This window comes from Rhinatrema bivittatum, chromosome 5, assembly GCF_901001135.1.
Source record: "Rhinatrema bivittatum chromosome 5, aRhiBiv1.1, whole genome shotgun sequence".
NCBI classification, from domain to species: domain Eukaryota; kingdom Metazoa; phylum Chordata; class Amphibia; order Gymnophiona; family Rhinatrematidae; genus Rhinatrema; species Rhinatrema bivittatum.
Window position 1 is genome coordinate 125,476,170 of NC_042619.1, and position 26,539 is coordinate 125,502,708.

General features: G+C 43.9%; 1 protein-coding gene across 2 annotated transcripts in view; it reads right to left on the reverse strand.

Annotated features, from left to right (window-relative positions):
* LRRC63 (leucine rich repeat containing 63) overlaps nucleotides 1–26,539 on the reverse strand; it is a 149,678-nt gene that overhangs the window by 63,146 nt on the left and 59,993 nt on the right. For both annotated transcript variants that reach the window (XM_029601724.1, XM_029601722.1), the window contains exons 5-6: nucleotides 25,559–25,633; nucleotides 9,583–9,743 (exon numbers count right to left, since the gene is read on the reverse strand). In XM_029601724.1, coding sequence (XP_029457584.1) covers nucleotides 9,583–9,743; nucleotides 25,559–25,633 — 236 coding nt within the window. The remainder of the gene's footprint in view (nucleotides 1–9,582; nucleotides 9,744–25,558; nucleotides 25,634–26,539) is intronic.

Here is a 26,539-nt window from a genome sequence, read left to right on the forward strand (position 1 = left end):
ATTTGCTTCTTTGCTAACACAATAGCCACACATAAAACTTTTCTTTCCCCTTGAGGCAATTGTGAACCCTTGTCCACTAAATGCAAATAGAAGAGTGATCCTGACCATGTGATTCCATATCTCATAGTTTGATCCAGTAACCCACAGATCTGCCTCTGATAACTATGCAATTTAACACATCCCATAAACATGTGACATAAAGTTCCCACTTGCACATTATATTTGATGCAAAGATCTGACTCCCATAATTGCATACTAGCTCCCAAGGCTCTGGATATGTAGGTCCTATGTAATAATTTAAATTGAATACCTCACAAGGAAGCGGAAAAAAGGTGTCTATATATCCAGAAAAATGCCAGTTTCAAATCTACCAGATCCACTAAGACCTCAAAATCCTTACTCCATTTTCCAGCTAAGTGGACCAAATAAGGATCTGGCAGACCAATTTTCAAATGACTAACCTAGATTTCAATGTTATTAAATTTCGGAGTGGTGTATAAGAATGTATCCTCAGCATTAGACAGAGATAGCAAGCTCAGATTCCCTTTGCATAATTGGAGGCAATAGTGCCGCCCCTGCAAATAAGCAAAGAATTGTTTATTCAGGAACCCCAGTCGGTCTGTAATTATTGAAACGAATGAAGAGACATCAGGTTATTATCAACTATTGAGATAAATTACAAAAATCTGTCTTAGCCCATTCCCTGAAAATACCACAATCTTGGCCTGGTAAAAAATTGCAGTTGTCCACCAAGATCAGAAAGGGTAACCGTAAAACTGAGGACACTTTAGTTCTGTGCATATGTTACAGATTGATATCATACAGCACAGAGTCCTGAGTAACTAAATTAATTCCCAAATAATGGAGACTATTCTTAGCCCAAGTCAGTGGAAATTCACCATACCATTTATCAGGAAAGGAATTATCCAGGGGAAGGGCTTCAGATTTATCATAGTTAATTCGTAAACCAGCAAAATTCCCAAATAATTCTATAACTCTTAAGACGTCCCTCAGAGATACCCTAGGATTACCAATGAATAACATCATGACATCTGCAAAAAATCCCATTTTCACATGTTTGTTCTGGAATTGGATACCCTTAAAAGAATTCATATTATGCAATTTAATAGCCAAAGGTTCCAGGAAGAGGACAAAGAGCAGGGGTGACAAAGGTTACCCCTGCCTGGTACCTCTGCCCAGAGGGAAAGCCTCTGATAGCAATCCATTTACCAAAATCTGACCCTGAGGCTGATGATATAACAGCTTTACTCAGCCAACAAAATGTTCCCCAAGACCAAATTGTTCCAGCACATTCAATAGAAATGGCCACTTCACATAATCAAAGGCTTTAGCAGCATCAAGGCTGACAAGTATCCAGGGCTGGTGCAAGAGTATTAGGAATAGGCACCTTAGGCAAACCTTACAGTCTGGCGCCCCCTCCCCATACACAGTTTTAAATTATGCATTTATAACATATTTTACATGAAAAATGACATTCTGAGGTAAAATTAATATACAAGTTGTTGTGATAATTTCATGCACTGTTGTGATGCCAACAAGAAAACTTTGCATCTTGGAATTCATATGGCATCATACCTATTGTGATATATTTCGGTATGGTCCTCCCATATCAACACAGTACTATCTGCCAACACTCAATGAATAACAGCCCTACCTATAAAAAAGAATACCACAAATATTACACCAAAATCTAAAATATCAATACACCTCCTATCAGGAAAACAGAACAGGCTAAGCTACTACAGATCCCTACAGAGAAACCACATGTTAAAAGAATGCTTCATCTCAGTCTTTGCATGCAGAACACAAACTCTCACCAAATACAGAATAAAGCCATTTGTGCAGACAAAAACTAAACTGTAAAACGCATCACGCCAGACTCTATACAGTGTAACAATGGAAAAACAAAAATGTCACCATTCCTCGTGAAACAAATCAATAAAATCAAGATATGTAAATCATTAATCATAATTATAAAATCATACAAATAAAATAATTTCAAAACAGCTGATGAATAGAATATCCAATAATTAAAGACTCATGCAAATTTTGAAAGCTTTACCAAACACCAATAAAATATTTCAAACAGCAGACACATCACATACTACCCAATAATTAAAATGGTAGTCAATCAAGAAAAATGAACATAAAAAGCCACTTTTACTTACCCTCTCCAGCAGTTCACCTACTCCTTTCCCTTCCAGGCCACACCAGAAGCAGCAGTAGCTGCTGAAGCTGTCCTCACAGTTCTCTTCCTTAGGGAACCACAACCAGTCTCTTCTCTCTCTCACTCACACACACACACACACACACACACACACACACACACACATACCAGTCACACCCTCAGGACCAGTTTCTATCTCTCACAGACCAATCACCTCCCCAACCAGTCTCTCTCTCTCTCACACACATACACAAGCACACACATACCAGTCATCTCCCTGATCAGTCTCACACATACACACGTCACCTCTCTGGCCAGTCTCTCTCAAACACACAATGCTCTTGCTCCCTCTTACACACAGGATTTCAATCACACACATGTTCTCTCTATTTGACTTACACACAAGCTCTCAATCACACACATGTTCTATCGCACTTACAAACAGGCTCAATCACACACTTGCCCTCTCTCACAGCCACAAGCCAGCCAAAAACATGCTCCATCTCTCTTGCACACATACATTGACACAAACAAGCACCCTCCCTGATTCACACATACACCACACACATACAGAAGCACCCTCCCTGTCTCATATACACATTACACTCTCACAGAAGCACCTTGCTTTCAGACTTGCATTTTTCAGTGATGCTCCCAACCGTTAAATAAGAAAACCACATTCCTATCAGAAGGCGAAATGACACCCTTCCTTCAGGTTCTGTCCTCCCAAGGGACAGCCACCCACACCATACCGCTTCTCTTGTTTTACGCTTTCAGACAATAAAGCAAGTGTTTTTCTTCAAACTTTCAGTCATATGATTATTCATGTGGGAGATATGGAACAGAAAGACATCCTTAGTCAGCTTCCCTTTTAAATGGTAAGATTCCAGTCTTACTCATTTAAAAATATACATTTTCTAAAGGCTTAAAAAAAAAGCAAAACCGTTTCAGATTGGAACTATTCTAGTCTTCATGCTTAAATTATGCTTAAAAAACAAACAAACCCCACCTGGCATCAGTATTCCCAGGCAGATCGCTCCCGGGCCCTCTGCTGGACCACCGGGGGGGGGGCGGCCGGAGGGTGGCACTGGGGGGGGGAGGCAGGGTGAGTTGGGGGCTGGCAGAATTTTGAAAGGGCACTTTTTGCCCTTTCAAAATTCTGCTGCCTGCCTCAGCGCCCCCTAAGCCTCGGTGCCCTAGGCACAGGCCTAGCTCGCCTAGTGGTTCCTCCGGCCCTGCAAGTATCCCATCAGGATTGTTGACTACTGAAGACTGGAGTGCTAGTACCGCTTTTAATAGGTTATAAATAGTCTACCTTTAATAAAGCCTGCTTGGTCCCTACTGAACACCTCTTGAATAATCGTGTTCAGTGCTGCAGTTAATAGCAAAATAGCCTATAGGCCTCTGGATTCCCCACATCCTTGCCTGGCTTGGGCAACAATACTTTTGTTGCTAAATTGTGACCACTATCAAAATACCCCCTGTCACTAATGGCTTGAAACATACGATTTAGCGGGTCAACCAAAGAGGGCCCCAAAAACCTGTAAAACTCTGGACTGAACCAAACTGGACCTGAATATTTAGCTAATTTCAATTGTTTAATGACTGCAAGTATTTCAGCATCTTGGATAGGGGCATCTAGCCTAGTCCTAGCATCATCAGATAATTCAGGTATTAGTAAATCCATAAAAAATGCACACCTGTTTCTGAGAGGTTACCAGCCATATAGATATTCTCAAAATATTGAACAAAAACAGATAATATGTCAGAAGTCAGTGTATAATGTTGAGTAGCATGAGTAATCCGGGTTATCAACCTCTTGGGCCCTCTATCAGTTCTAATCTAGGCCTAGATTTATCAAAATATTGCATGCAATAGGAAGAGGGGTATGTTTTATGGTATAGCATATTTATCACAATGTGTGTTATCTTAGCGCTTCACATAGGTATTACCGAAAAGTGTGTTAACTTTTTGCACTTTGCGGTAATACCTACATAATTGCATTTTCCTACCTGCAAAGTTCTCATTTCACCATGAGGGAGGGAGAGAGAGAGAGAGAGGGAGAGAAACAGTCACACACACACACATACACACACACACACTCTGGGGGTGGCTGTTACTGTTGAGAGTACTGTGGTAGTGATGCAGTGGACCCTTGGGCTGGGCTGCCAGGTCCTAAGGCAGTCCTAAGGCAGACCGGGAGGCGGAGTCTATGGGTCTGGCAAGGCTTCACCCGGGACCCAGAATCCCCCCGGGAGGAGCCCATAGGGATCCGGGCCCTTGGGACTTAGGCTTAAGGTGGGCCGCAGAGGTGGTGACAGAAGCAGGCCCCGGGGAATGCAGAGGTCAGCAAGCAAGTCCAGAGGCAGGCCTGGAGTAGACAGGCTGCTAGTCAATGGTGTACGAAAGCCGGACTGGGTCTGGATAGGTAACTGGCAAACAGAGTTCAGAAGCGGGCCAAGGCAGGACTGGCAGCCAGTAGGCAGAGTTCTGAAGCAAGCCGGGGTTGGCTGGCGGCAGGCAGGCAGAGTTCTGAAGCAGGCCAAGGTCGTGGCTGCGACAGGCAGGCAGGGTACTGAAGCAGACCGGGATCGAGAACCAGGAAGACAGTCAAGATAGTCTCTGAAGCAGGAACGGGAATGGAACCAGAAACCAGCAGAGTCCGGAAGGCAACTGGCATCCAAGGAACCTCGTTGCAAGGCGTCTACTAGGAATCTGGACGCTGGTTAAATGCAGGCCCGGGGTGTGACGTCAGCTGGGGGGCTGTCCCGTACTTCCGGGTGCTGGACGCACATAATGGCCTTCCTCGCGCATGAGCGAGGCAAAGAGGGGGACGGAGCTTCTGGCGGCCTGGACGGCGTTCTCCACGTGGTAGGGCCGCGGCCATGCGGCCCACCGGACCGGGACCTCGGTGTGTCTTCTCGTGGACCGGAGTGGAGGTAAGCGGACCCGACCCCGAACATGGGGGAGGCGGTCGGGACCGCAACAGTGGCACCATAGTAAGTAGCTATTTATGCTACTATAGGAGGCCCACCTAGTAACTCGAGGTGAGGTTTAGGTAGTAGTGTAAGTCTATCAAACTAGGTTGAGAGAATATTATACAAATCTCATTGTTGTGTGAGTTTTCTCACTCCGAAAGACATCAAATCTTGACAAGAGTGAACTGTTCTGTTCGTATGTCTCACTCTGCATGTAAAAGTGGAAAAGTGGCCCCTAACTCCTACACTACTACCTAAACCTCACCTTGAGTTACTAGGTGGGCCTCTTGTAGTATCATAAATAGCTGCTTACTATGGTGCCCCTAAAAATGCCCAAAATGGAATTTGCAAAAAAATCGCAAATTGCGTTATGGGCATATCACACAGCTTAACGCTATTGAAAAAGGTGTAGTTATTTTCGGCGTTAAAACTGTGCACGATATCATGCGTTATGGCTTCGCGAAGCCAGCCTACTTTTACAAAATTCATGCCCTCAACTCCTCCCCAATCCCTCCCCTTTAAAAAATTAGCATCGCACCATGCGTTATGGTGCTTTTCACATGCATTAAGGCATTTTTCGCGTGTGAAAACGCCTTAATGCATGTGAAAACACCATAACACGAGTTGGAAAATGATCCTATTAGCTATCAATTTTCCGGGCTTGTTGCCCCACTGATGTAATTTATATTTATAATACATAATATAATACATAAGATATAACCCCTCAAGACAGCCTTGGCAGCATTCCAAAAAACAATGTCATCTATATCCAGTGTCTTGTTAAATTCCATATACTCCTCCCATTTCTTTCTGAGGAAAACTGCAAATTGTACGTCCTCTTATAACCAAGGAGGCAATGTCCAGCGTCTGGATTGCCTTACATCAGCAATCATTCCCAAGGAAGAGATAACCATATCTTGATTGGAGAATGGGACTGGTTCGATAGTACTATACTCCAATCTTGCAAATAAAGTTTCTGTAATCAAGATATTATCCAACCTGGTATAGAGATGATGCATATGGGAGAAATGGGTAAAACCTGCTTTCTCTAAATGGGTGGCGCACCAGGAGTCAATCATTTTGTAGGTCCTTACATAAAAACCTTATACCAATATCAGCCTGATTTTTCCTTCACAACATCCCTCAGGGTCAGAAACCACCTCCTCCTTAGTAAAGGAGAGTTGCTTGTCTATCAGCACTACAACACCCCTTTGGCTGGTGGTAAAAGAGAAATAAAAAGCACGACCTACCCATTCTCTTTTCAACTTTTGGTGTTCCAGGTCATTTAAATGTGTTTCCTGTAAGAAGGCCACATTTACTTTTTTTCTTTTGAATTCCAGTAGCATTTATTTCTTCTTTATCGGCGAATTCAGCCCTGCAACATTTAGGGATCCCACAACAATACTAGACAGTCATAACTATATGATGAGCCATTTTCGCAGTATACAACCATGACTGTAGTGTAGTTTTTGCAGTATACAACCAGCCTAGATCCCCCCCTCTCCCCCCCCCCCCCCGTATTATTCACATCATTGTAAAGGATATCAACATTACCCCAGAATTAAAAGTAGAAATCTTGGAATCAGCCACACACACAACTTCACAAACACACACAGTCTTCCCCTGTAGGTTAACCAACATTTTCCCCTAACAGCTCATGAACCCAAAGTTCAGGCCCAAACCAGTCCCCAGCACATTTCTTCAACAGATGAATCCTACTTGTGCCATGCACCCTGATGTCAGACCTAAAACTTTGGGGCTCTGGAGATCTGCAAGAGAGAACAGGAACATTAACCACCTGCAGCGCATAGTAATCAGATCTAAAGCGCTACTCTGCAACCGCAGAGAAAAAGAAGACTAGCTGATAAAACAAATTTTGAAAAATAATTATAGATGAAGAGGTCCAAGAGCAAGCCTACATATAAGATGAAATCAGGTTCTGAAGTGTCATCAATCACCAAATTGGCATCTAGGCACCAGCAGTCATAACCCCTCGACAAACCATTTCACTTCCTCGTTGGTGTGAAAAATGTGTGTCTCCCCTTGGTGAAAGATCCACAACTGTGCCGGATATTGAAGGACAAACTTGACCCCCTTATAAAAATGTTGGGTGCAATAAGGTGTAATTTCCTTACGCACGGCAAGCACCCGGGCAGAAAAATCAGGAAACAGTAAGATTTTGTTCCGTTCATAGACGAGCTCTTTCTTTTTTCTATAGGCCATAAGAATCTTAGCTTTGTCAACATAGTTAAGAAATTTTGCAATCACTTATCTAGGTCTACGGTTCAATGCAGCATTCAATCCCAGATGGTGTGCCTGCTCTACCAGGATGGGCCTTCCAGCGCTTGATATCTCCAGGACCTCCGAAAACCATGTTTTGAACCAATGGAGCAGTGCCTCATTCTGCAGAGATTCCAGTAACCCCAAAGCTTTGATATTATTTCTCCGGCTGCGATTCTCTAGCTCGTCGAGCTTATCTTTCAACTTCTGGTTTTTTTGTTGCAACTCAGACATTGTGGCCTTGGTATCTTCCAGCCTTTCTTCCTGATGGCTCACCCGCTCATCAATTGCCATCAACACTGATTGATCGCTCGCTCACTTTTCATGTAACTCATCCAGAGAGGACTGTAATTTTTGGAGCTGGTCATTAAGAACTACGGAGAACGCCTTCGTAATCTCCTTCAGCAGGACTTCTGAAACTCCCTCCGCCAAGAAAAGCAGGTCTGCCATCATCTTTTCATTGGACTGGGCTGATTTTTCAGCCGCTGTCTTCTTCAAACTACTCACCATCAGTCGCACTTCAGCTGGGTTGACAGAAGCTCTGTATGCTGTTTAAACACCCAACAAGCTGTACTGGCAGGAAAACAACAGGTAAGTATGCACGAAATTGCAGATTCTCATGGATCTCCGAGAAGCCCAGAGCGCTGGCCTCTGCTCAGCTAGATGTCATTGCTGGAAGTTAATTTTTCTTTTTCCTTTGAGGTCAAATTTCTTGATAGATCTGTGGCACTCTGAGCCTCCAGTTTCAAAATCTCCTGTACTGTGGAATCTCAAAGTTATCTTGGTGCATCTGTTCCAACTTTTCTATGAGCTATCGGATTCTTTTTTTTTTTGGCAGTTCTTGCATGGAAGGTGGATTCTTAGTCACTATCTCTTCGACTACTTGGGTTAATGTACAATGGGCATTAGTCTCATATTTTTCCATATCTTCAGGTCTTCTACAATAGAATGGTGTTCCACATCCATCGTCAGTTCTACCCAAAATGGTGTTTGTTTTTCTCCCCTTTATGTGCAAGGCCTCATGCACATAAAGGGGAGAAGGCCCTTCATTCACTGGACTATAAAAAGGCCTTAGCCTATTATCTGAAGAGAACTCAGTCACATCATCGGGCTTCTCAACTTTTCATCTTCTACGATCCTAACAGACAGGGCATAGCTGTTTCCAAACACACATTGTCCAACTGACCAGAGGACTGTATTACACATTGCTATGCTCTAGCTGGCCTTCAGATCACAGAGTCTGTCAAGGCTCACCAAGTAAGAGCCATAGCTACCTCAGTAACTCAGCTCAGAGATGTCTTAATCCAAAATATCTGCAAAGTTGCAACTTGTCATCAATTCACACCTTCACATCCCACTACTGGCTAGACAATCTCTCCAGAATCTACAGTAGCTTTGGTCACGTAGTTATACATAGCTTGCTCACCCAATAGTCCCTGGGGGGGTCTGGGTTGCTTATTCAGTCAGTGCTCTGCCATGCAACCCTCAGTTTGGAACTCCCCACATACATTTGCTAATTCAGCCCTACTTGTCAACAGAAAAAGCAGATTTGCTTACCGTACTCGAGGTTCTCTGTAAATTTATTGTCTATGGAGAGCTCAGTTTACGGTGAGCAAACTTGTATGTTCAAAGAATGCCCTGCTACAGATGTCTTTTTTTTTAGCTCTATCACAAACTATCTAAAACTATAAAGATTATTTTATAAAAAGTAATACCAAAATAGTACAGGAACTTAAAGAATTAACACACATCAACAAATTTTGCACTTTGATTCTGACAATGTAAAGTCTCCAAGAAGTGCTCTGGGATTATACTAGGACACAGATTTAGAGACGAATATTGCATATAGCACTAAAGGTAGGCATAGGTCCAGCAGGACAGTAAAGACGAGCTAAGCTTGAGCAAATATTCAGTCACCATAGCCCAATATGGAGCAACAGTCATCATGATTTTTGTGCTAACAATATGTTATGAGGCAGCTGTTGTGACTCCCAAAGGATTATGTTTTGTCTGGACTGACCCACAGAGCATATTGCATATGAAATCCAGCTTTATCTTGTTCAGAAATAAACAGATCCTTGGCTTGACTCTAGTTTAGTGACATAACAATGGATGCTGGCAGCAGGAAAGACATACCTTCAGGCTGAGTGTCAGTCCTTCATGCAACAAAGACTTCAGAACAGCCATTTCAGCTGGTGTGATGAACTCCATGCTTTTTTTCTGCTCTGCTTGCAAATGAGTACTTTTTGCATCTGGAAAATGCTTTGATTCAAATGACTGAGGGATTTTATTTTCTCCTATAAGAATATGAAAGAAAATAAATGTGGGTCTTCACCTTTATAATACGTTTCAGAAGTATAGTAACAATCCTAACCAAATCATAAATTGCAACCAGAAAATCCTGAGCATGTCATTGTCAATTTATTAAAGTATTTTCTTTCATGTCATATCAGGATGATCCTTTCAGGAATTGAGATTATTAGACAAATCCATTCTATATTAATGTCTTCTTATATTAAGGTCTTTAAATGGAAGTTAAAAACCGGGTTATTTAGAACTGCCTGTGACATTAAATGAGTTGTATCAATAGATAATAAGATCAGTTGATACCATTATCTTGTTTGTAATGAGGCTTTTTTTTTTTTTTAGTATTTATATTTAGGTATGTTTTTATTGATGTAAACTGCCCTGATCATACTTGAAAAAAATGGTTATACAAAATATTGCATATAAATAAATAAATAAACACAATGATATGATCTCCTACAATAATCTTTCTGAACTTTTTATTTCATTACCAATAGATTTGCTTTAAAAGACCAATTTCTCCCAACGGACTGGCACAAGTTTGATCCCAAGTCTTCCATCCCCAGGTCAGCCAAAGCAGGGATGTTGCATAGGTAGTATTCACTGCCCCTGGAGAGAGGTAGTCAGAGTCACTGTGCAATGGTAATATCTGGTGGCCAGAGTCAGGGCCCATCATTGCAGGTTTCTAGAAGGAGCCCTGGTTCAAGGTCCAGACTGAGGACCATCACTGCAATGACTGGGTTAAAGTAAGTTGGGAAGGGATATAAAATAGAGGGAAAAAAGTCCTGGGTAGTTGCAAATGAAGGCTCACAGTGTCAGATCTCAACCTTGGTTTCAACTGAGTTGGAAGTCCAAAGGAGCAGGAGAAAATGGCTGTCAAAACAAATTTTCCCAACTCAGTATTAGCTAAGCTGCAAAGCATAGCCAGAATCTTCACTCCTGCTGTTGTTTTTATGTTTCATACCTGAAAGGACAACATCCATCTACGGTTCCTGCTGCAATGTTAGGCAGGAGGCAGCATAATCCCATACTAATTTGACCCCTATGTAATTTAGCTATGTCCAGTTTTATGGGTATAGAAAAACATATCTAGAGTATATTGTAATTGTTTTCTTTACTAAAATGATGCATATATTGTGGCTGCTATTGTTACCAATTGGTATGCCAATTCTACCTGGCACACCCACGGAAACCCAGACCACCTGGAAGAGGTCTTGGATGGAGCCCTTTGAAGGGGGGTACTGTTGCGTCAGTCGGTTGCAGACGGCTGCAACCGCTCTGCCTTACCTCTTTTCTACCCTTTTCCTCCTCCTTGGGCAAGATGGCTGCCTCCGGTGCCGAGTGCCGAAACCCTCGGTGTCTCCAACTCAGCATGGGCGTCCCAGTTCACCATGCTCCGTCCTGTGGCTTCCTAGGGCGCGCGCGTGCACGTTGCGTATGCTTAAGTTCACGTCATGGCGGGAACCTCGGGGACGTCCCCACTGCATGACGTCAATACTTCCAGGTATTTAAACCTCCACTACGCTACCTTAGTTGAGTTAGCAAGGACTTCAGTTTAGCTACTCTGACTGCTCTAAGCTGCTCGCTTAGACGCCTCGCTACCCTCCAGGGATTCTCGCTTCTAACGACGCTCTTGGCACCCGCTCCTCGGGGGCCTGTCGCTTCCACCAACCCTTCAGGGTTTCTATTAACTAGACAACCGCTCCTCGGGGGTCTCTCTCTATTTCTTTCAGGATCTCCTGTGCTATTAGGTACTCGCTCCTCGAGGGCCTATCAGTCCAGTTATCCTGCATTATGGACCTTCGGTCCCACCATCTTCATTGCCAGGAAGACACCCACACTAAATTCCTGTGAGTACCTCTATGATCCGGTTCTCCAGCTCCACCCACCAGGCTTGGCGTTTCCCGCACCGCTGGTTCCTATTTACCTTGAACATCTGGGTGAGACTTCTACATCTGAGACTGTCTGAACGTATTGGCACCTTGCCGGACTTCAGTGCCTTTCCTTCCTGCCTCATACCATCTGTCTACAGCAGAACAATAAAGCTTTCCACTTACAAGTGTCTGCTCTCTGAGTTTAGCCTATCGCTGTAGTTCCCCACGGGGCCCCTTCCCGTGGGAGGAGTCATCTCCATTGTGATTAAGGGTCCACATGATGCCACAAACATAACAGCCGAGTTGGCCCACAATACTCATCTCACAACTACCATCGACGTCTCTCCCTTATCCGTAGTATTCGGTCACTAGCCATGCTTGCCTGTACCAGTGCCGCTTTCCATACCCTCACCTACAGCCCAGTCCATGGCACAGATGATTTGCTGTCTCTGGAATCAGGTCAAGGAGAGACTGGGTCAGGCAGCCTAGAAAGCCAACGCTTTGCTGATGCCCACTGTCGCACTGCATCTCTGTTTCAACCAGGCCAGAAAGTTTGGCTCAGCATGAAACACATTAAGTTACATCTGCCTTCACAGCGATTGGCTCCCAGGTTCATTGGACCATTTCCAATCATCCGAAGAATAGGAACAGTTATGTATCAGCTACAGCTGCCCACCTCCATGGGAATCCACAACACATTCCATGCATCCTTACTAAAACCACTAGTCTTGACCTGGCCTTCTCGACAGTCTCCTGCTCCTACCCAACTCACCGCTGAATCCGAAAACATCCTCCAGGTCAAGGTGGTTCTTGATGTCCGACGTAGAAGAGGTCAATGGGAATACCTCCTGTCATGGGAGGGCTTTGGGAGCCCTCCCACCACATATATGACAAAGACCTCCTTGCGGAGTTCCACAGGACTCACCTGACAAGCCCAGGCTGGTAAGGGGGAGGCCTAGAAGAGGGGGTACTGTTGCGCTTGCTGGCCGCGTTCGCTTCGCGGCTGGGCCTGCTCACTTTTCTCATCTGTTCACAAGCTCCGGGCTCTCTCACCCCGCAGCCGCAGCCAGTTTGCGGCATCCCCAGCTCCCCCATGCTCAGGCTCCTGTCCAGGCCTCAAGGCGGGGCTCGGTGTCCACCGTGGCATTGGCCCCGCCCCTAGCTGCACGCGGACCACCCAGCCTCTTAAAGGACCAGGGGCGGATCCCACCTTTGCGACGCGCCCTGATTGATGGCTATATTAAAGGAAGTGGTCTGACACTACTTCCTCTCCTTGGCAATCAGGTCGTACACTCCGGTGTCTCTAGTTTGCCTTCCAGCATCTCCTGTTCCAGCGTCTCCTGTTCCAGCCTCTCCTGTGTCTCCTGTTCCAGCGTCTCCTGTTCCTTTGTCTCTCCATCCCTGATAGTACCCTTCGGACTAATCTCACGGTACTGACCATTGCTTGCTTCTGACTACTCTTGATTGCTGCCTGGACCTGACCTCTGCCTGTCCTCTATTTGTGATTGCTGCCTGGAACTTGACCTCTGCCTTACCACTGACTTCTCATGATCAGTGCCTGGACTGTGACCTTTGCCTGACCTGACTATTTCCGGATTGACTACAGGTACTGACTCCTGCTTCGGCTGACCATTCTGAACTGTTACTCTGGCCTTGATTTATTTTATTTATTTAAAAACTTTTCTATACCGTCGCTAAGTTATATATCATCGCAACGGTTTACAAATAGGCACATAGTCTATCGTACATTCTAACAGGTGCCAATAAAGTTTGGTTACAATTTCATAAATAAAATCAATATTTGAGCAAGGTTGGTCTAGTCCAGGTATATTATTCAGTTACTATCTGTTTGAGATATAACTTCTTAAATGTAGGATTGAATAAAATCATTCTCATCTGCGTTTCCATGTACTTTCATTCTCTACCCTCCAGACTCTTTAGTGAAGGCTTTTTTAAAAGAGCCATGTTTTTAAATTTTTCTTAAAAGTTTTGAGATTATTCTGTAATCTGAGTTCAGGGGGCATCGTGTTCCATAGTATGGGCCCAGCCAATGATAAAGCCCTTTCACTCACTTGGGTTAGTTTTGCTGACTTTACTGAAGGGATTGTTAGTTGAGATGTGAATCGTGTGCCCGATCGTCTTAACGATCGGGTTCGGCTGGAGGGAGAAAAAAATCTGATCGCTGGAATGTGAATCGGAATCGGTTCCGATTCACATCGTTAATTTTTTTTTTAGTGAGGGCCCGACCCTTTAAAATTGACCCCTTACCTTCCCCCCCCCCCCCCCCGAACCCTCCCAAAACTTTTTACAAGTATCTGGGTGGTCCAGTGGGGGCGCGGGGACCGATCTCCCGCTCTCGGGCCATCGGCGCCATTTTGACTGCCACTCAAAAATGGCACCGATGGCCCAATTAAAAAAACCCACCCGACCCTTTAAAGATGACCCCTTAGCTTCTCCCACCCTCCCAATCCCCCAAAACATTTTAAAATTACCTGGTGGTCTAGTGGTGGTCCCGGGAGCGATCTCCCATTCTCGGGCCGTCGGCTGCCACTCATAAAGAAAAGATGGCGCCTTTGGCCCTTTGCCCTTACCATGTGACAGGGTATCCATGCCATTGGCCGGCCCCTGTCACATGGTAGGAGCACTGGATGGCAGCGGCCATCTTTACGATGGCGGCGGCCATCTTTTGATATTTTGGGTGTCTAAAGTCAATGCAGTTATTTGCTTCTATTGATGGAGTGCAAAATTTAGTGTGTGAGTAGTAGATCTTGGCTTTTCTTCATGATTTCTTTGGCAGTGGGTGTGGAAAGTGTAGAAAGTGATACTTGATGTTAACTTGGCTCCTGGCAATACAGTCTAGATCTGTTACAAAGGTACTTTGTGTAATGTGAAATTATTAAGTCTGTATCATGGGGTGCTGTGCTGGAATCAGGATATACCCCTACAGGAGTGATACAGAGCTGCAAGGCTGCACAGGCAAGATGAATCAGTGAACACTTCAGATGACTATAAAACAATTAATAAAAAATTTGTTTGACCAGATGCACCAATAACAATACAATAAATTCTACTTTAATTGAACCAGGGCTTACTGAACCTGTCCTAGGAACCCTACAGCCACTCAGGTTTTTAGGATATCCACAATAGATATGCATAAGATAAATTTGCATATACTGAGGCTCCATGAAATGCAAATTTATTTCATGCATATTAATTTCACATATTGATTGTGGCTGTGGGGTCCCCAGGACAAGTTTGGGAAGTACTGAATTAAACCAACTTTTAATTACTTAGGGTAGTGGTGGCCAACTCCAGTCCTTGAAACCCACAAATAGGCATGGTTTTTTAGGATATCCACAATGCAAATCTATCTCATGCATATTCATGGTGGATATCCTGAAAACCTGGACTAGTTTGTGGCTCATTCTAGAAAACTGGAGTTAGTCACCCCTAACTCAGGAAATTAGTTTTCAAAAAGGGCCAGTGCACTTAAATTAGCTAGATTTTGACCAGAAAAGTTAAACACATTTTCAGCCCAAACTTACGGCTAAAATTAGTTTAAATTTAGCTAGACACAATCTGTTAGGCTAGATTTAAGCCTGCATTTGTTTCACCTAAATTTGGGTTCCTAAATTAGGCCCTTAGTACTAAGAGCCTAACCAGGGCTGGTGCAAGGGGATTAGGCGCCCTAGGCGAGCCTTCTCCCTTGTGTCTCCCCCTCCCCCCCCCCCCCCCGGTCGCGCCGCTACCCCCCGGTCTCGGCCCCGACTCCTACCTCTTTCTCGATCACTCCCTCCAACTATGTGGTTTTCTGGGTCGCGAGCAGGTTAGGCACTGCTCGCGGCCCACCAGTTCTCCACTCCTCTTTGCCGCCGCTTGCGGCCCCATATGACTCGCTCCCAGTGGTGTACCAAGGGTCTCCGGCACCCAGGGGCCAATGCATTTGTGTGCCTCTCCAGCATCCTCCCCCCTTAATCCTTCCTGTACTAAAGCTTAAGGTCACAGAAAATCAGTGACGTCTCTAGACAGAAGAATTTCTTTTCGAGGGGGGAGCCAAAATGACATTTCTTCATCACACTCACCTCTATAGCAGGGATCCTGCTTTAAAATTAGTTATAAAAAAAAGTGTTAATAAAAAAGTCCAAAGGTTCTTCTGCATAATTTTAAAAAGCTGGCCAGTTTCACACTATAAAATTATTTGATAGCCTCATTCAACTAATTCTATATGGCTATGAGAGTGAAGTCTGGAATTTATAGGAAGGGACAGAATGTCAATATAAATCCTGCACCTCCAGTTCTGTAACTCTGTGCATCCACTGAAATTCCCCCAAACAATGGAGTTTGGGTGTTTCCCTTTCAGCTCATCATACTAAAATATATTTTCAAATTCTGGTGTCACCTCACAGTAACAGCAGCACAAACACCTTCCACTGCCAGACACATTGTGAAATAACACAAAACCCCGCAAAAAAGACACTCAAAATCTATACTGCAATCCTATCGTAACATAATAATAATAACACCAAGGACTCAAACAACAATAACCCTACCTGTGAAAAAGCAAGGGTAAATATTACAATGGGTCCTAGAATACCAATACATCACTTACTGAGGAAACAAAAAATACCTGATTGCTTTATATCCCTATACAGACACAACATGCTGGCAGAATCTCTCATCATGGTCACACACAGAGAGTAGAGACAGACCCTCACCAAATACAGAATACAAAATAAAGGAGCACAAATTAGACAAAAACTGAAATGGAAGCCAGACTGTGATTTAAGAATGGAAAACCAGAACCACCATTCCTCATAAAACAAATAAAATCAAGAAACTTAAAGCATCAATTATAATAGTAAAACCATATTAATAAAATAATATTTTAAAACTACTGATAAATAGAATTTCTATTACTTAAAATCATATACATTTTTTACAATTTCCCAAACACCAATAAAATATTTCAAAACAGCACATATATCAAATAGCACCCAATAATTAAAACTAATAAGGATTTTTTATTTATTTATTTATAATTTTCATGATATTCAATCATACAATTGAAACATATTAACAGAAAGAAGGTTAGATAACCACCTAATCATTGTTATTTTTACATTACAATAACAGAAACATATTACTATCCTTCTAAATCTGAAGTTACCATACTACTAAATACTGGGAGTCCTGTATATGAGCAGTTTTAAAACAGAAAATAACATATCCTAATCTTGGATAAGTATTTGTGGAAGAAATCTTTTAAACTAAGCCATGTTTAGGTATCAGATTCTATCCTTCACCCTGGTTTCGTTGTGCCCCCTTGTAATTTAAAGAATGCTTCTTTAAATTACAAGTTTTAAAGAAACTAAAGCCACTTCTCCGCTACAGGGATTTCCGCACAGTACTCCAGGCCATCATTCTCCCGAAATTGGACTACTGCAATTCACTCCTGCTGGGCCTTCCCGCCTGCACCACCAAACCCCTCCAGATGGTCTTGAATGCCACAGCAAGAATTCTCACCAACGCCAAAAAAAGGGACCATATCACCCCGATCCTCCAGCATCTCCACTGGCTCCCCATTAAATACAGGATACAGTTCAAAACCAGCATGATGATTCATAAGGCCCTACATAGCATCGCTCCACTCAACTTAACCTTCCAGCTCCAACTACACACTTCTAAAAAGCCAACCAGAAGGGCATATCAGAACAGAATGATCACCCAACCAGCAAAATCCTCCCTGAGGAAACGCGCACTATCCACAGCGGGCCCTTCGCTCTGGAACTCACTACCACCAGACCTCCGCCTTGAGCCGTGCCATTCCACGTTCAAAGTGAAACTCAAGACTTGGCTCTTCCTACAAGCTTTCCCAGAGAGCTAAGAGCAGGAAGAATAACAACCCTCCCATCCCACAGCAATTTTGTAATGTTTATTTGCTTTATTTATGTGTTCTTAGTAGATCTTAGTTTGTATTCTACTTTATAATAGATTTACTGTTCGATATGTTCCATGTAAACCGCCATCCCGGCGATAGTTATCTCTGTTATCTGTGAACCGGAGTGATATGTATATTATACAGGAACTTCCAGTATATAAAAACCAAAAATAAATAAATAAATAAATAAATCTCTCCAATTGCTCTGGTTCATAATAGACATATCTTTCACCCCCCACTATACATTATGCACTTACAAGGAAATCTCAGTTTAATTTGTAGTCCAAATGTTCTAGCCTGATTTACTAAAGTCAAAAACCTTTTTCTTCTCTGTTGAGTATCTTTAGATAAATCTGGGTATATCCACACTTTCTGTCCCAAATATAGAGAGGTTCTCTTTAATATAAACATTTTCAATATTTTATCCCTATCAGACATTTGTTTAAATTTAACCAACAGAGTGCCTCTTTTCTCTATTTGGGAACTGAAAGAAGTTTCAATTAACTCTGTAACATTGAGTGATGTTTCCACTTCATTTGGTGCTATTACACTATCATTTTTCCAACTGATAAAGTAGGCATTATAAATTATGGGAAAATCTTCTCCTGACATTGATAGTATTTCTGAGCAATAATTTTTTAATTGCTCACAAGGAGAGATCATTTTACACTTCGGAAAGTTTACAATTCTCAAATTTGTATACTTAATAGTGTTCTCAATACTTTCAATTCTCTTTGATAATAAATTTTCACCTTGAATTATTGTTGCTTGTACTGATTTTATCTGGGTTACTTCCTGTTCTATTTTATCCATTTTCTCAGCCTGACTTGTCACTGTTGGATTGATATTAAGCAAAACAGCTTGCATATCTTTGATATTGATATTTAAACTTGCAATGTTCTTTTGTAGTGCACCTATAGCATGCCAGATTATATCCATTGTTATATTTGAGGGTTTTCCTGGAAATACACCTAGTATTGGGGTATCTAATTGATTTATTGGTAGATCTTGTCTAGCACTTACTTCCCCTGGTGATTTTGAATCTTTCCTATTAGTAGGTGTACTAACCCTACTGGGTTCCTCCCCCGTACCTGCCGCGAGCGTAGCGGAGAGGCGGAGCCTGAGTGACATCAGCAGGAAGTGCCTGGAGCTATAAGTTGGGGCGACAGACGGTGCACAATCGCCATAGGCGCGCTACCTAAGCCGCGCGCTCCGTAAGGGGCGCGCCGACTTGGTCCGGCTTAGGCTGGCGAAGGCTGAAGGCTGCCGGGACTCTTTGATGTGTGGTGCGAGAAGGACTCTCTCCAACCAAACTCTTCTAAGTATAAATTTGGTTTAAGATAAGTATTTATCCTGTATAAGCTGTTTGATATTGTACCATTATCTTAATACGACATGCCTCATTCTAAACGCAAAGGCAGGGTCCGACAGGAAGCCTTAACCCCTGTGAGACCAACCTCTGTTCAAACGGCTATTACAGGATACTATCCAGTGGCAGAAGGGACAGCCCCGGAGTATCCCATTGAAGGAGTAAGTGGTGAGCAGCCATTGCTCCTTCCGGGAGAAACAAGTCTTAGTCCCGGGGCGCCATTACCACCTTCCCCCCCCTGTAGCGCTGAATCCGTCCATGAAACAGGTTCATCCCCCTTGTGGAATGCGCATGGGGTTTTGAGCCCGATTAAGGAGTTCGTGGCCATAAAAGAGACAGCGCAGATTGAGCAGGGATAAGGATTTTAAACACCCCAGTTGTCCCCTTCTGTGGGAGCTCTTGATTTCCAGTCACCCTGATATTGTCGAGGATTAGGAGGTTATCCTCTCTCTCTCACACTTACTCACATGTCCATTCTCTCTCACACATACACTGTCACATACACATACATTCATGCTCTTATACCCACCATAACCTCTCTCTCTCACAAACACTGACACACTCTTAGGCTCTAAGACTGTTAGTGATCTGCCTGCCAGGGAGGAGGAGTCAGCAATCTGTTAGTGATCTACTCCCCAGAGAGGAGGGGTTATCAATCTGTTAGTGCTTACCTCACCAAGAGGGCGGGGTTAGCAATCTGATAGTGATGCCCCTGCCAGGAGGGCAGAGTTTGCTATCTATTGTACTACGCTACAAGGATAGCAATCTATCACTCTTCCGCTACGGAGTAGCAATCTGTTAGACATTAATCTGCTAGCAAGTCCCTTAGAAAGAGGAGTTAGCTATCTGATAATACATCCGTAAGCGGGGTTAGTAGTCTATAGTGGTTGGCTCCCACAGAATGCAGTTTGTATGATGCTGCTAGTAGTGTAAGGAAAGACCACTTAGAGGAAATGGTGAATCCCTGAGCCGCTAGTAGATGACAGCGCCCCCAAGAGGAGATCCTGAGAGGCTAGGCTGGAATATGAAAACAAACACAGATAGTTCTTTATTAAGCTGGATGCTGAACCACCAGTGGTGGCAGTAGTGAGTCGATGTACCCGGCAGAGCTGAAGTCCTTCTGATACTGGAATTATAATCTCTAGGTTGCTGAGCTGTAGAGAGAGACTATAGGTAGTCAGTAGACAGGTATGCAGGATACATAACCAGTAGAAGATGGTACACTCACAATAGTAGATGTCTGCAATGGTCTCTATGCTACAGAGAGTGTTCAGTACATTCAGGAACAGGAGCCATAGGTGAGCACTGGTTCCAAAGAACAGTCTGTAATAAGAACTCACAATAGCTGTATATGGAATGGCTTCTAGAGTAGAAGAGAGTCTGTAAAGGATTCTAGGAACATGGGCCCTCGTGAAGCAAGTACCGGTTTCTATCTGCAATCTGCAAATATAACTCACGATCTCCGTACCTGCGATAACATCTTAGACAGAAGGGAGTCTTCAGAGCAGGGGCGGATTGGCCTATTGGGGGATTGGGCTTCCCCTGGTGGGCTGGTCTAGCTGGTCACGTGGTCTCAACCGCGTGGCTCTTCCTCAGCCCAGCCTCAGCACCTTCCAGCCAGCCCCTGCCGGAGACCAAGCCGGCTGGGGCCGAAGAAATTAAAATCGAGGCTGACGGGAGCCGAAGAAGTGAACACCGGTGCTGCTAACCGCCGCCAGAGACCAGCTGTTCAGCTGGGGGCCTTAGATCGGAAGGGTGCTTCTGTGTGTATGTGAGAAAGGAATGGTGCTTCTGTGTGTGTGTGTGTGTGTGTGTGTTGTGTGTGTATGTGTGTAAGTGAGAAAGGAATGGTGTGTGTGTGTGTGTTTGTGTGTATGTGAGAAAGGAATGGTGCTTCTATGTGTGTTTGTGTGTATGGGAGAAAGGAATGGTGCTTCTGTGTGTGAGGCAGGGAGGGTGCTTCTGTATGTGTGTGGTGTATATGTGAGTCAGGGAGGGTGCTTGTGTGAGTCAATGTGTGTGTGCGAGAGAGATGGAGCATGTTTTTGGCTGGCTTGTGGCTGTGAGAGAGAGGGCATGTGTGTGATTGAGCCTGTTTGTAAGTGAGATAGAACATGTGTGTGATTGAGAGCTTGTGTGTAAGTGAAATAGAGAGAGCAAGTGTGTGATTGAAATCCTGTGTGTAAGAGGGAGCCGAGAGCATTGTGTGATTGAGAGAGACTGGCCAGAGAGGTGACGTGTGTATGTGTGAGACTGATCAGGGAGATGACTGGTATATGTGTGCTTGTGTGTGTTTGTGTGTGTGTGTGTGAGAGAGAGAGAGACTGGTTGGGGAGATGATTGGTGTATGAGAGACAGAAACTGGTCTTGAGGGTATGACTGTTGTGTGTGTGTGTGAGAGAGAGAAGAGACTGGTTGTGGTCCCTAAGGAAGAGGACCATGAGGACAGCTTCAGCATCTACAGCTGCTTCTGGTGTGGCCTGCAAGGTAAAGGAGTAGGAGAACTGCTGATGAGGGTAAGTAAAGGTGGCTTTTTAAGTTCATTTTTCTTGATTGACTACCATTTTAATTATTGGGTAGTATGTGATGTGTCTGCTGTTTGAAAAATTTTACTGGTGTTTGGTAAAGGTTTCAAAATTTGCTTGAGTGTTTAATTATTGGATATTCTATTCATCAGCTGTTTTGAAATTAATTTATTAGTATGATTTTATAATTATGATTCATGATTTAAATATCTTGATTTTATTGATTGTTTCATGAGGAATGGTGACATTTTTGTTTTTCCATTGTTACACTGTATAGAGTCTGGTGTGATACGTTTTACAGTTTAGTTTTTGTCTGCACATTTCTATTTATACTTTATGTGGCTTTATTCTGTATTTGGTGAGAGTTTGTGTTCTGCATGCAAAGACTGAGATGAAGCATTCTTTTAGCATGTGGTTTCTCTATAGGGATCTGTAGTAGCTTGGCCTGTTCTGTTTTCCTGATAGGAGGTGTATTGATATTTTAGATTCTGGTGTAATATTTGTGATATTCTTTTTCATAGGTGGGGTTGTTATTCTTTGAGTTTAGGCACATAGTACTGTGTTGATACGGGAGGACCATGCCGAAATATAGGGGTGTGTGCATATATATGTAAATTATATATGTAAATTATATTATATATGTAATTGGGTACCCATGGTACCCAATTACATATATAATATGTAATTGGGTACCATGGGTACCCAATTACATATTATATATGTAATTCCCCGGGCCACTATTTTCCCACAATATGCCCCTGCTTCAGAGAATAGGAATGTAGGCCCTCATGGAGCAAATACAGATTCCTATCTGCAATAGAACTCACAGTGTTCACGTCTGTGATCGCTTCCAGGCAGTGAGGAGTCTTCAGAGTATTCAGGGATGTAGGCCCTCGAGGAGCGAGTACCTACATCTTGGCTATCTGAAATCAAGAAGAGAGAGAGCGGAGCCCCCCGAGGAGCGGGTACTCCTGGTAAGTTTGAAAAGGCCGAGTAGTGGAGAAGGTTTCCCCTGGCTGACTCGGATCGTTGTTGCAAGTAGTGTGGACTGCCGAAGTAAGTCCAGTAAGGGTTCCTTGCTGCAAGTAGCGTGGACTGCCAAAGCAAGTCCAAGTGGAGTTCCTTGCTAACTCGTTTTATGTTAGCAAACAAAGACCTTTTAAATGGAAACTGGATGATGTCACTACGGGGGGACGCCCCGGAGGTTTGCGCCCTTGCTGGTATAAAGTCTGGAGCGCGTGCGCGCAAGCGCCCTTACATCATCAGGAACATGGCGGATCCGTAGCGTCAAGCCAGCCCGGGGATACCGGGACCAAGAGGCAGGGAGAAGCCGCGGCAGCATCTGTCCATCAGAGCCGAAGGGAGTTGCCACCAAGGTAGAGAAGGTGGAGCGAGGGCGAGAAGAGGCATGAACATGACAAAAACACTCTCTCCCCCTCCTCACACACCCCCACACACAAACTCTTACTCCCCTGGATTTTCTCATACATACACACTCATGCTCTCACTCTCACTGGCTTCCTCACATACACACAAACACACACACCCAGGCAAGCTCCCAATCATTCTCACACACACACTGACCCCCAGGCAGGCTCCCATTCATTTTCACACCACTCCCTCCCCACCCCCCAGACATGTACACATTCATTCTCACACACACAGACCCCCAGGCAGGCACCAATTCATACACACATACACCACACACAGGCAAACAGTTATTCTCACACAGACAAACCCCAGGAAGACACCCATTTATTCTCATACACAGACACACCCTAAGGCAGGCACCCATGCATTCACACACATATACCCCCATGCAGGCTCCCATTCATACACATGCACACACTGAAGGCAGACTCCCTCTCTTTCTTTTGTCAGCAACCTCGGAGCCTCTCTCATTCCTCTGCTGCCACTGTCACTGCTGCTGCGTAGCTTTTGGGGAGGCGCTGATTGCTGCTACTGGCACTGAAGCCCATTCTGCTGCCTCCTCTCTGCAGGCCCCGTGGGCTTCCACTTCCTCCATGCTGATCTCCTACATTGTGGGATCCGCATAGAGAAAGTGCTACTCTTGCACATTCCAAAGATTACATGTGCCAATCACTAAAAAGTAATTTATTTTTTTAAATCTTTGCTGTCTGATCTTAGTTTTCTAATCGGTTGGTCACAGGCTTTTTTTTCCCCACCTTCCCTTTCTTGTTTTTTTGCCAATTCCTTTTACATTGTCTTTTTTTCTATTTCTTTTCTCTCCATCTGTCTTCTTCCCTCAAACACACAGTCAGGTTCTCATTCTCACATGCTTCTCTCTCTCTCACACACACACAGGCTCTCACTCTCACATGTTCTCTCTCATACAATCATTCAAACACACAATCTCTCTCTTGCACATGCTGTCTGACTCTCACACACACAGGCTCTCTCACTCCCACATGCTGTCTTGCTCAAGCACAGGTTCTTACTGACATGTTGTCTCTCTCACACACACAGAGGCTCTCACATGCTATCTCTGCAAACATTCAGGTCCTCACTTCCACACACAGTCTCTCAACTCACTCTTACACACACACAATCTCTCAACTCATCTCATATACACACACACTCTCTCTACAGGCCCTCAGCCTCTCTCTTGCCTCTGGGCCTCCTCTTCACGGGTCGCCACAGGATGGGCTCTGCAGTGGCCCTGATCTTCTCGGGCCGCCCGCAATGTGGGATCTGCGGCGGCCTTGCTACCAGGCTTCCTCCTCTTCTCAGCCCGCTGCGACTTGGGATTCACGGATGACCATAAATGCTGCTCTTCTTCTGCACACTGCTGATGCTCCTCCTCCTTTCTGTCTGTGCGGCACCGGCAACATTTTTCTTCCGGAGCTGTGCAGGCAGGAAAGAGGAGGAGCATCTGCAGGTTTGGACTCGACCTTTTTCTTTGGGCCGTGGTGACATGAGCTCCACCACGGCCCCCCCAGTCTTCCTGCTGTGTGTGTCTGGCCATGTCGGCCATCAGCGCCCCCCCCTATGGCCCTGGGCCCGGGGGCATTGCCCCCCACCCCAGTTTGCCACTGCTCACGCCCCCTAATGCTCAGCGCCCTAGGCCCAGGCCTAGTTTGCCTAGTGCTTCCACCAGCCCTGGGTGGACCACTTGTTAAAATTGGCAATATATTTCACACGAGCATATTTTAAAATCCGCTTCCCTGCTTGCTTTAAATCCGACAAAGTCCTAGGAATATACATGAAGTTTGATTGCTCGAGTAACGGCTTAAAATTAGGAGCATGCTTACATGCGGTAAGCATATTTTAAATCATATGCACACAACTGTGCGCATGATATAAAATTGCAGCATATCTCTACTCTCACACCTATCCATGTGAATAAGGATGCCTGCACGCTTATTTTAAAGTTACCGTCCCTATCTTCATTACATGTTATATTTCTGCAGCCCACAAGATAATCACTCTGGTATAAATTATTCTTTATAGAATAAGGCTACAATTACATCATTGCTCAGAGGCTAAGCAATTGTTACATGGAGGAAGCATAGTGTCTTGTTGAAATAAGCCTTACATAATTTTGCTACAGCTAGTTTTGCAGAAAGCAATGTGTGCTGTGCATATTATTTCAAGTCACCATTAAACAATGTTAGCTGCATATCAGAAGGCCAACTTATAATTTCTCACTGGAAAGTTAAAAGTAAAAATTAAACTCTGCCTCATCCCCTCTCCCCCTCCCCACTTCCCTACCTCCCCCCCCTCCTTCTCAGTTTAACATCAGTTCCACTGTAAAGTCTTGTTGGCTGCATATTGTCGTTTAATAATTGTACATAACAGCTTTTCATCTGCAATGATTGGACATAAGTTCCAAACTGTAATTGTACATAAGTTCCAAACTGTAATTTTACCCACACCCTTGTTTTCCCTATTCTCCCCTCCCCCCCCCGCCTCCCTTCCACCCCCACCTCTCCTCCCCAGTTTAACATCAGTTCCATTGTAAAGCCCGGTTGGCTGCATTATTGTTTTATGGAAACCAAAGTGATGTTTCTAACGAATGTCGGTATATAAAAACATTAAATAAATAAATAAATAAATAAAATAAACAGTGCAACCTTACCATTATTTTCAAATTTTCTTTCTGTATTTAATTCTCCACTTTCATCTGGTGAGTATGAGGTTTTCATTTTCGGTTCTGCAAAGATAAAGTGACATGAATTAGTTAACATTTCAGATTACTGTAAAACAAAACTAAATTTATTTACTTATTTACAAAGCCTACTTATACATCTTTTCAGATCAAAAGACTGTTTAAAGTGATGTATACCAATACAACTCAAAAAATTAACAAATAAAATCAACAATATTCAAACACAATTCAGTGCAAAATTAAAACAGAGATCAAAACAATCTCTAAAGGGAGAGTGGAAACTCAAGAATTGGATATTGGGGAGGGAAGAAAGAACTGTAACTTGAGGATTGAGCGGGGACCTGGAACAGCAGGGACTCAGAGAATTTGGGGGGGGGGGGGGCGGTTTGGAGAGGTTGACAGAGTCGTGAAGAACCTAGAAAGTTGGGAAGGAGCTGACATAAGACAGAAATGGGGAAAGAGCTGATAAAAATGGTAATAGAAAGGGGAAATAGAGACAGGAGAGGGTGAGGCACCATGGAGGGAGCTGGGGTTGGTGAGGGAAGAGGGCAGCAGAGGAAATTAGCATATAAGGTGGAAGTGGCCCACAGGAAACAGAGGAGGAATGGGAGGATAGGAAACGAGCGAGAGACAGAGAAAATAGGAGGAGGCAAGAATGGGAAATAGAAAGTTAGTAGGTAGGCAAGAGGAGAAAAGAGGGAAATTGAAGATTGGGAAGGACAGAGGGTATAAGAGAAGTAGGATGGAGAGATGGAGGAGTAAAACTGAAAATGGGGAGGGTTGAGGGAGGGGGCAAGATAAAAGATATGGAAGTTGGTAAGGAGGAAGGATAAAGAGATGGGGATAGGGGATGGGGAGCATGAGTTGGGGGGCTGAAGGGGATGGTGAGAGTTTGGAATGGTTGAATATGAAATGGAATGGTTGGGAGAAATAAGAAGGGATGATGATTAA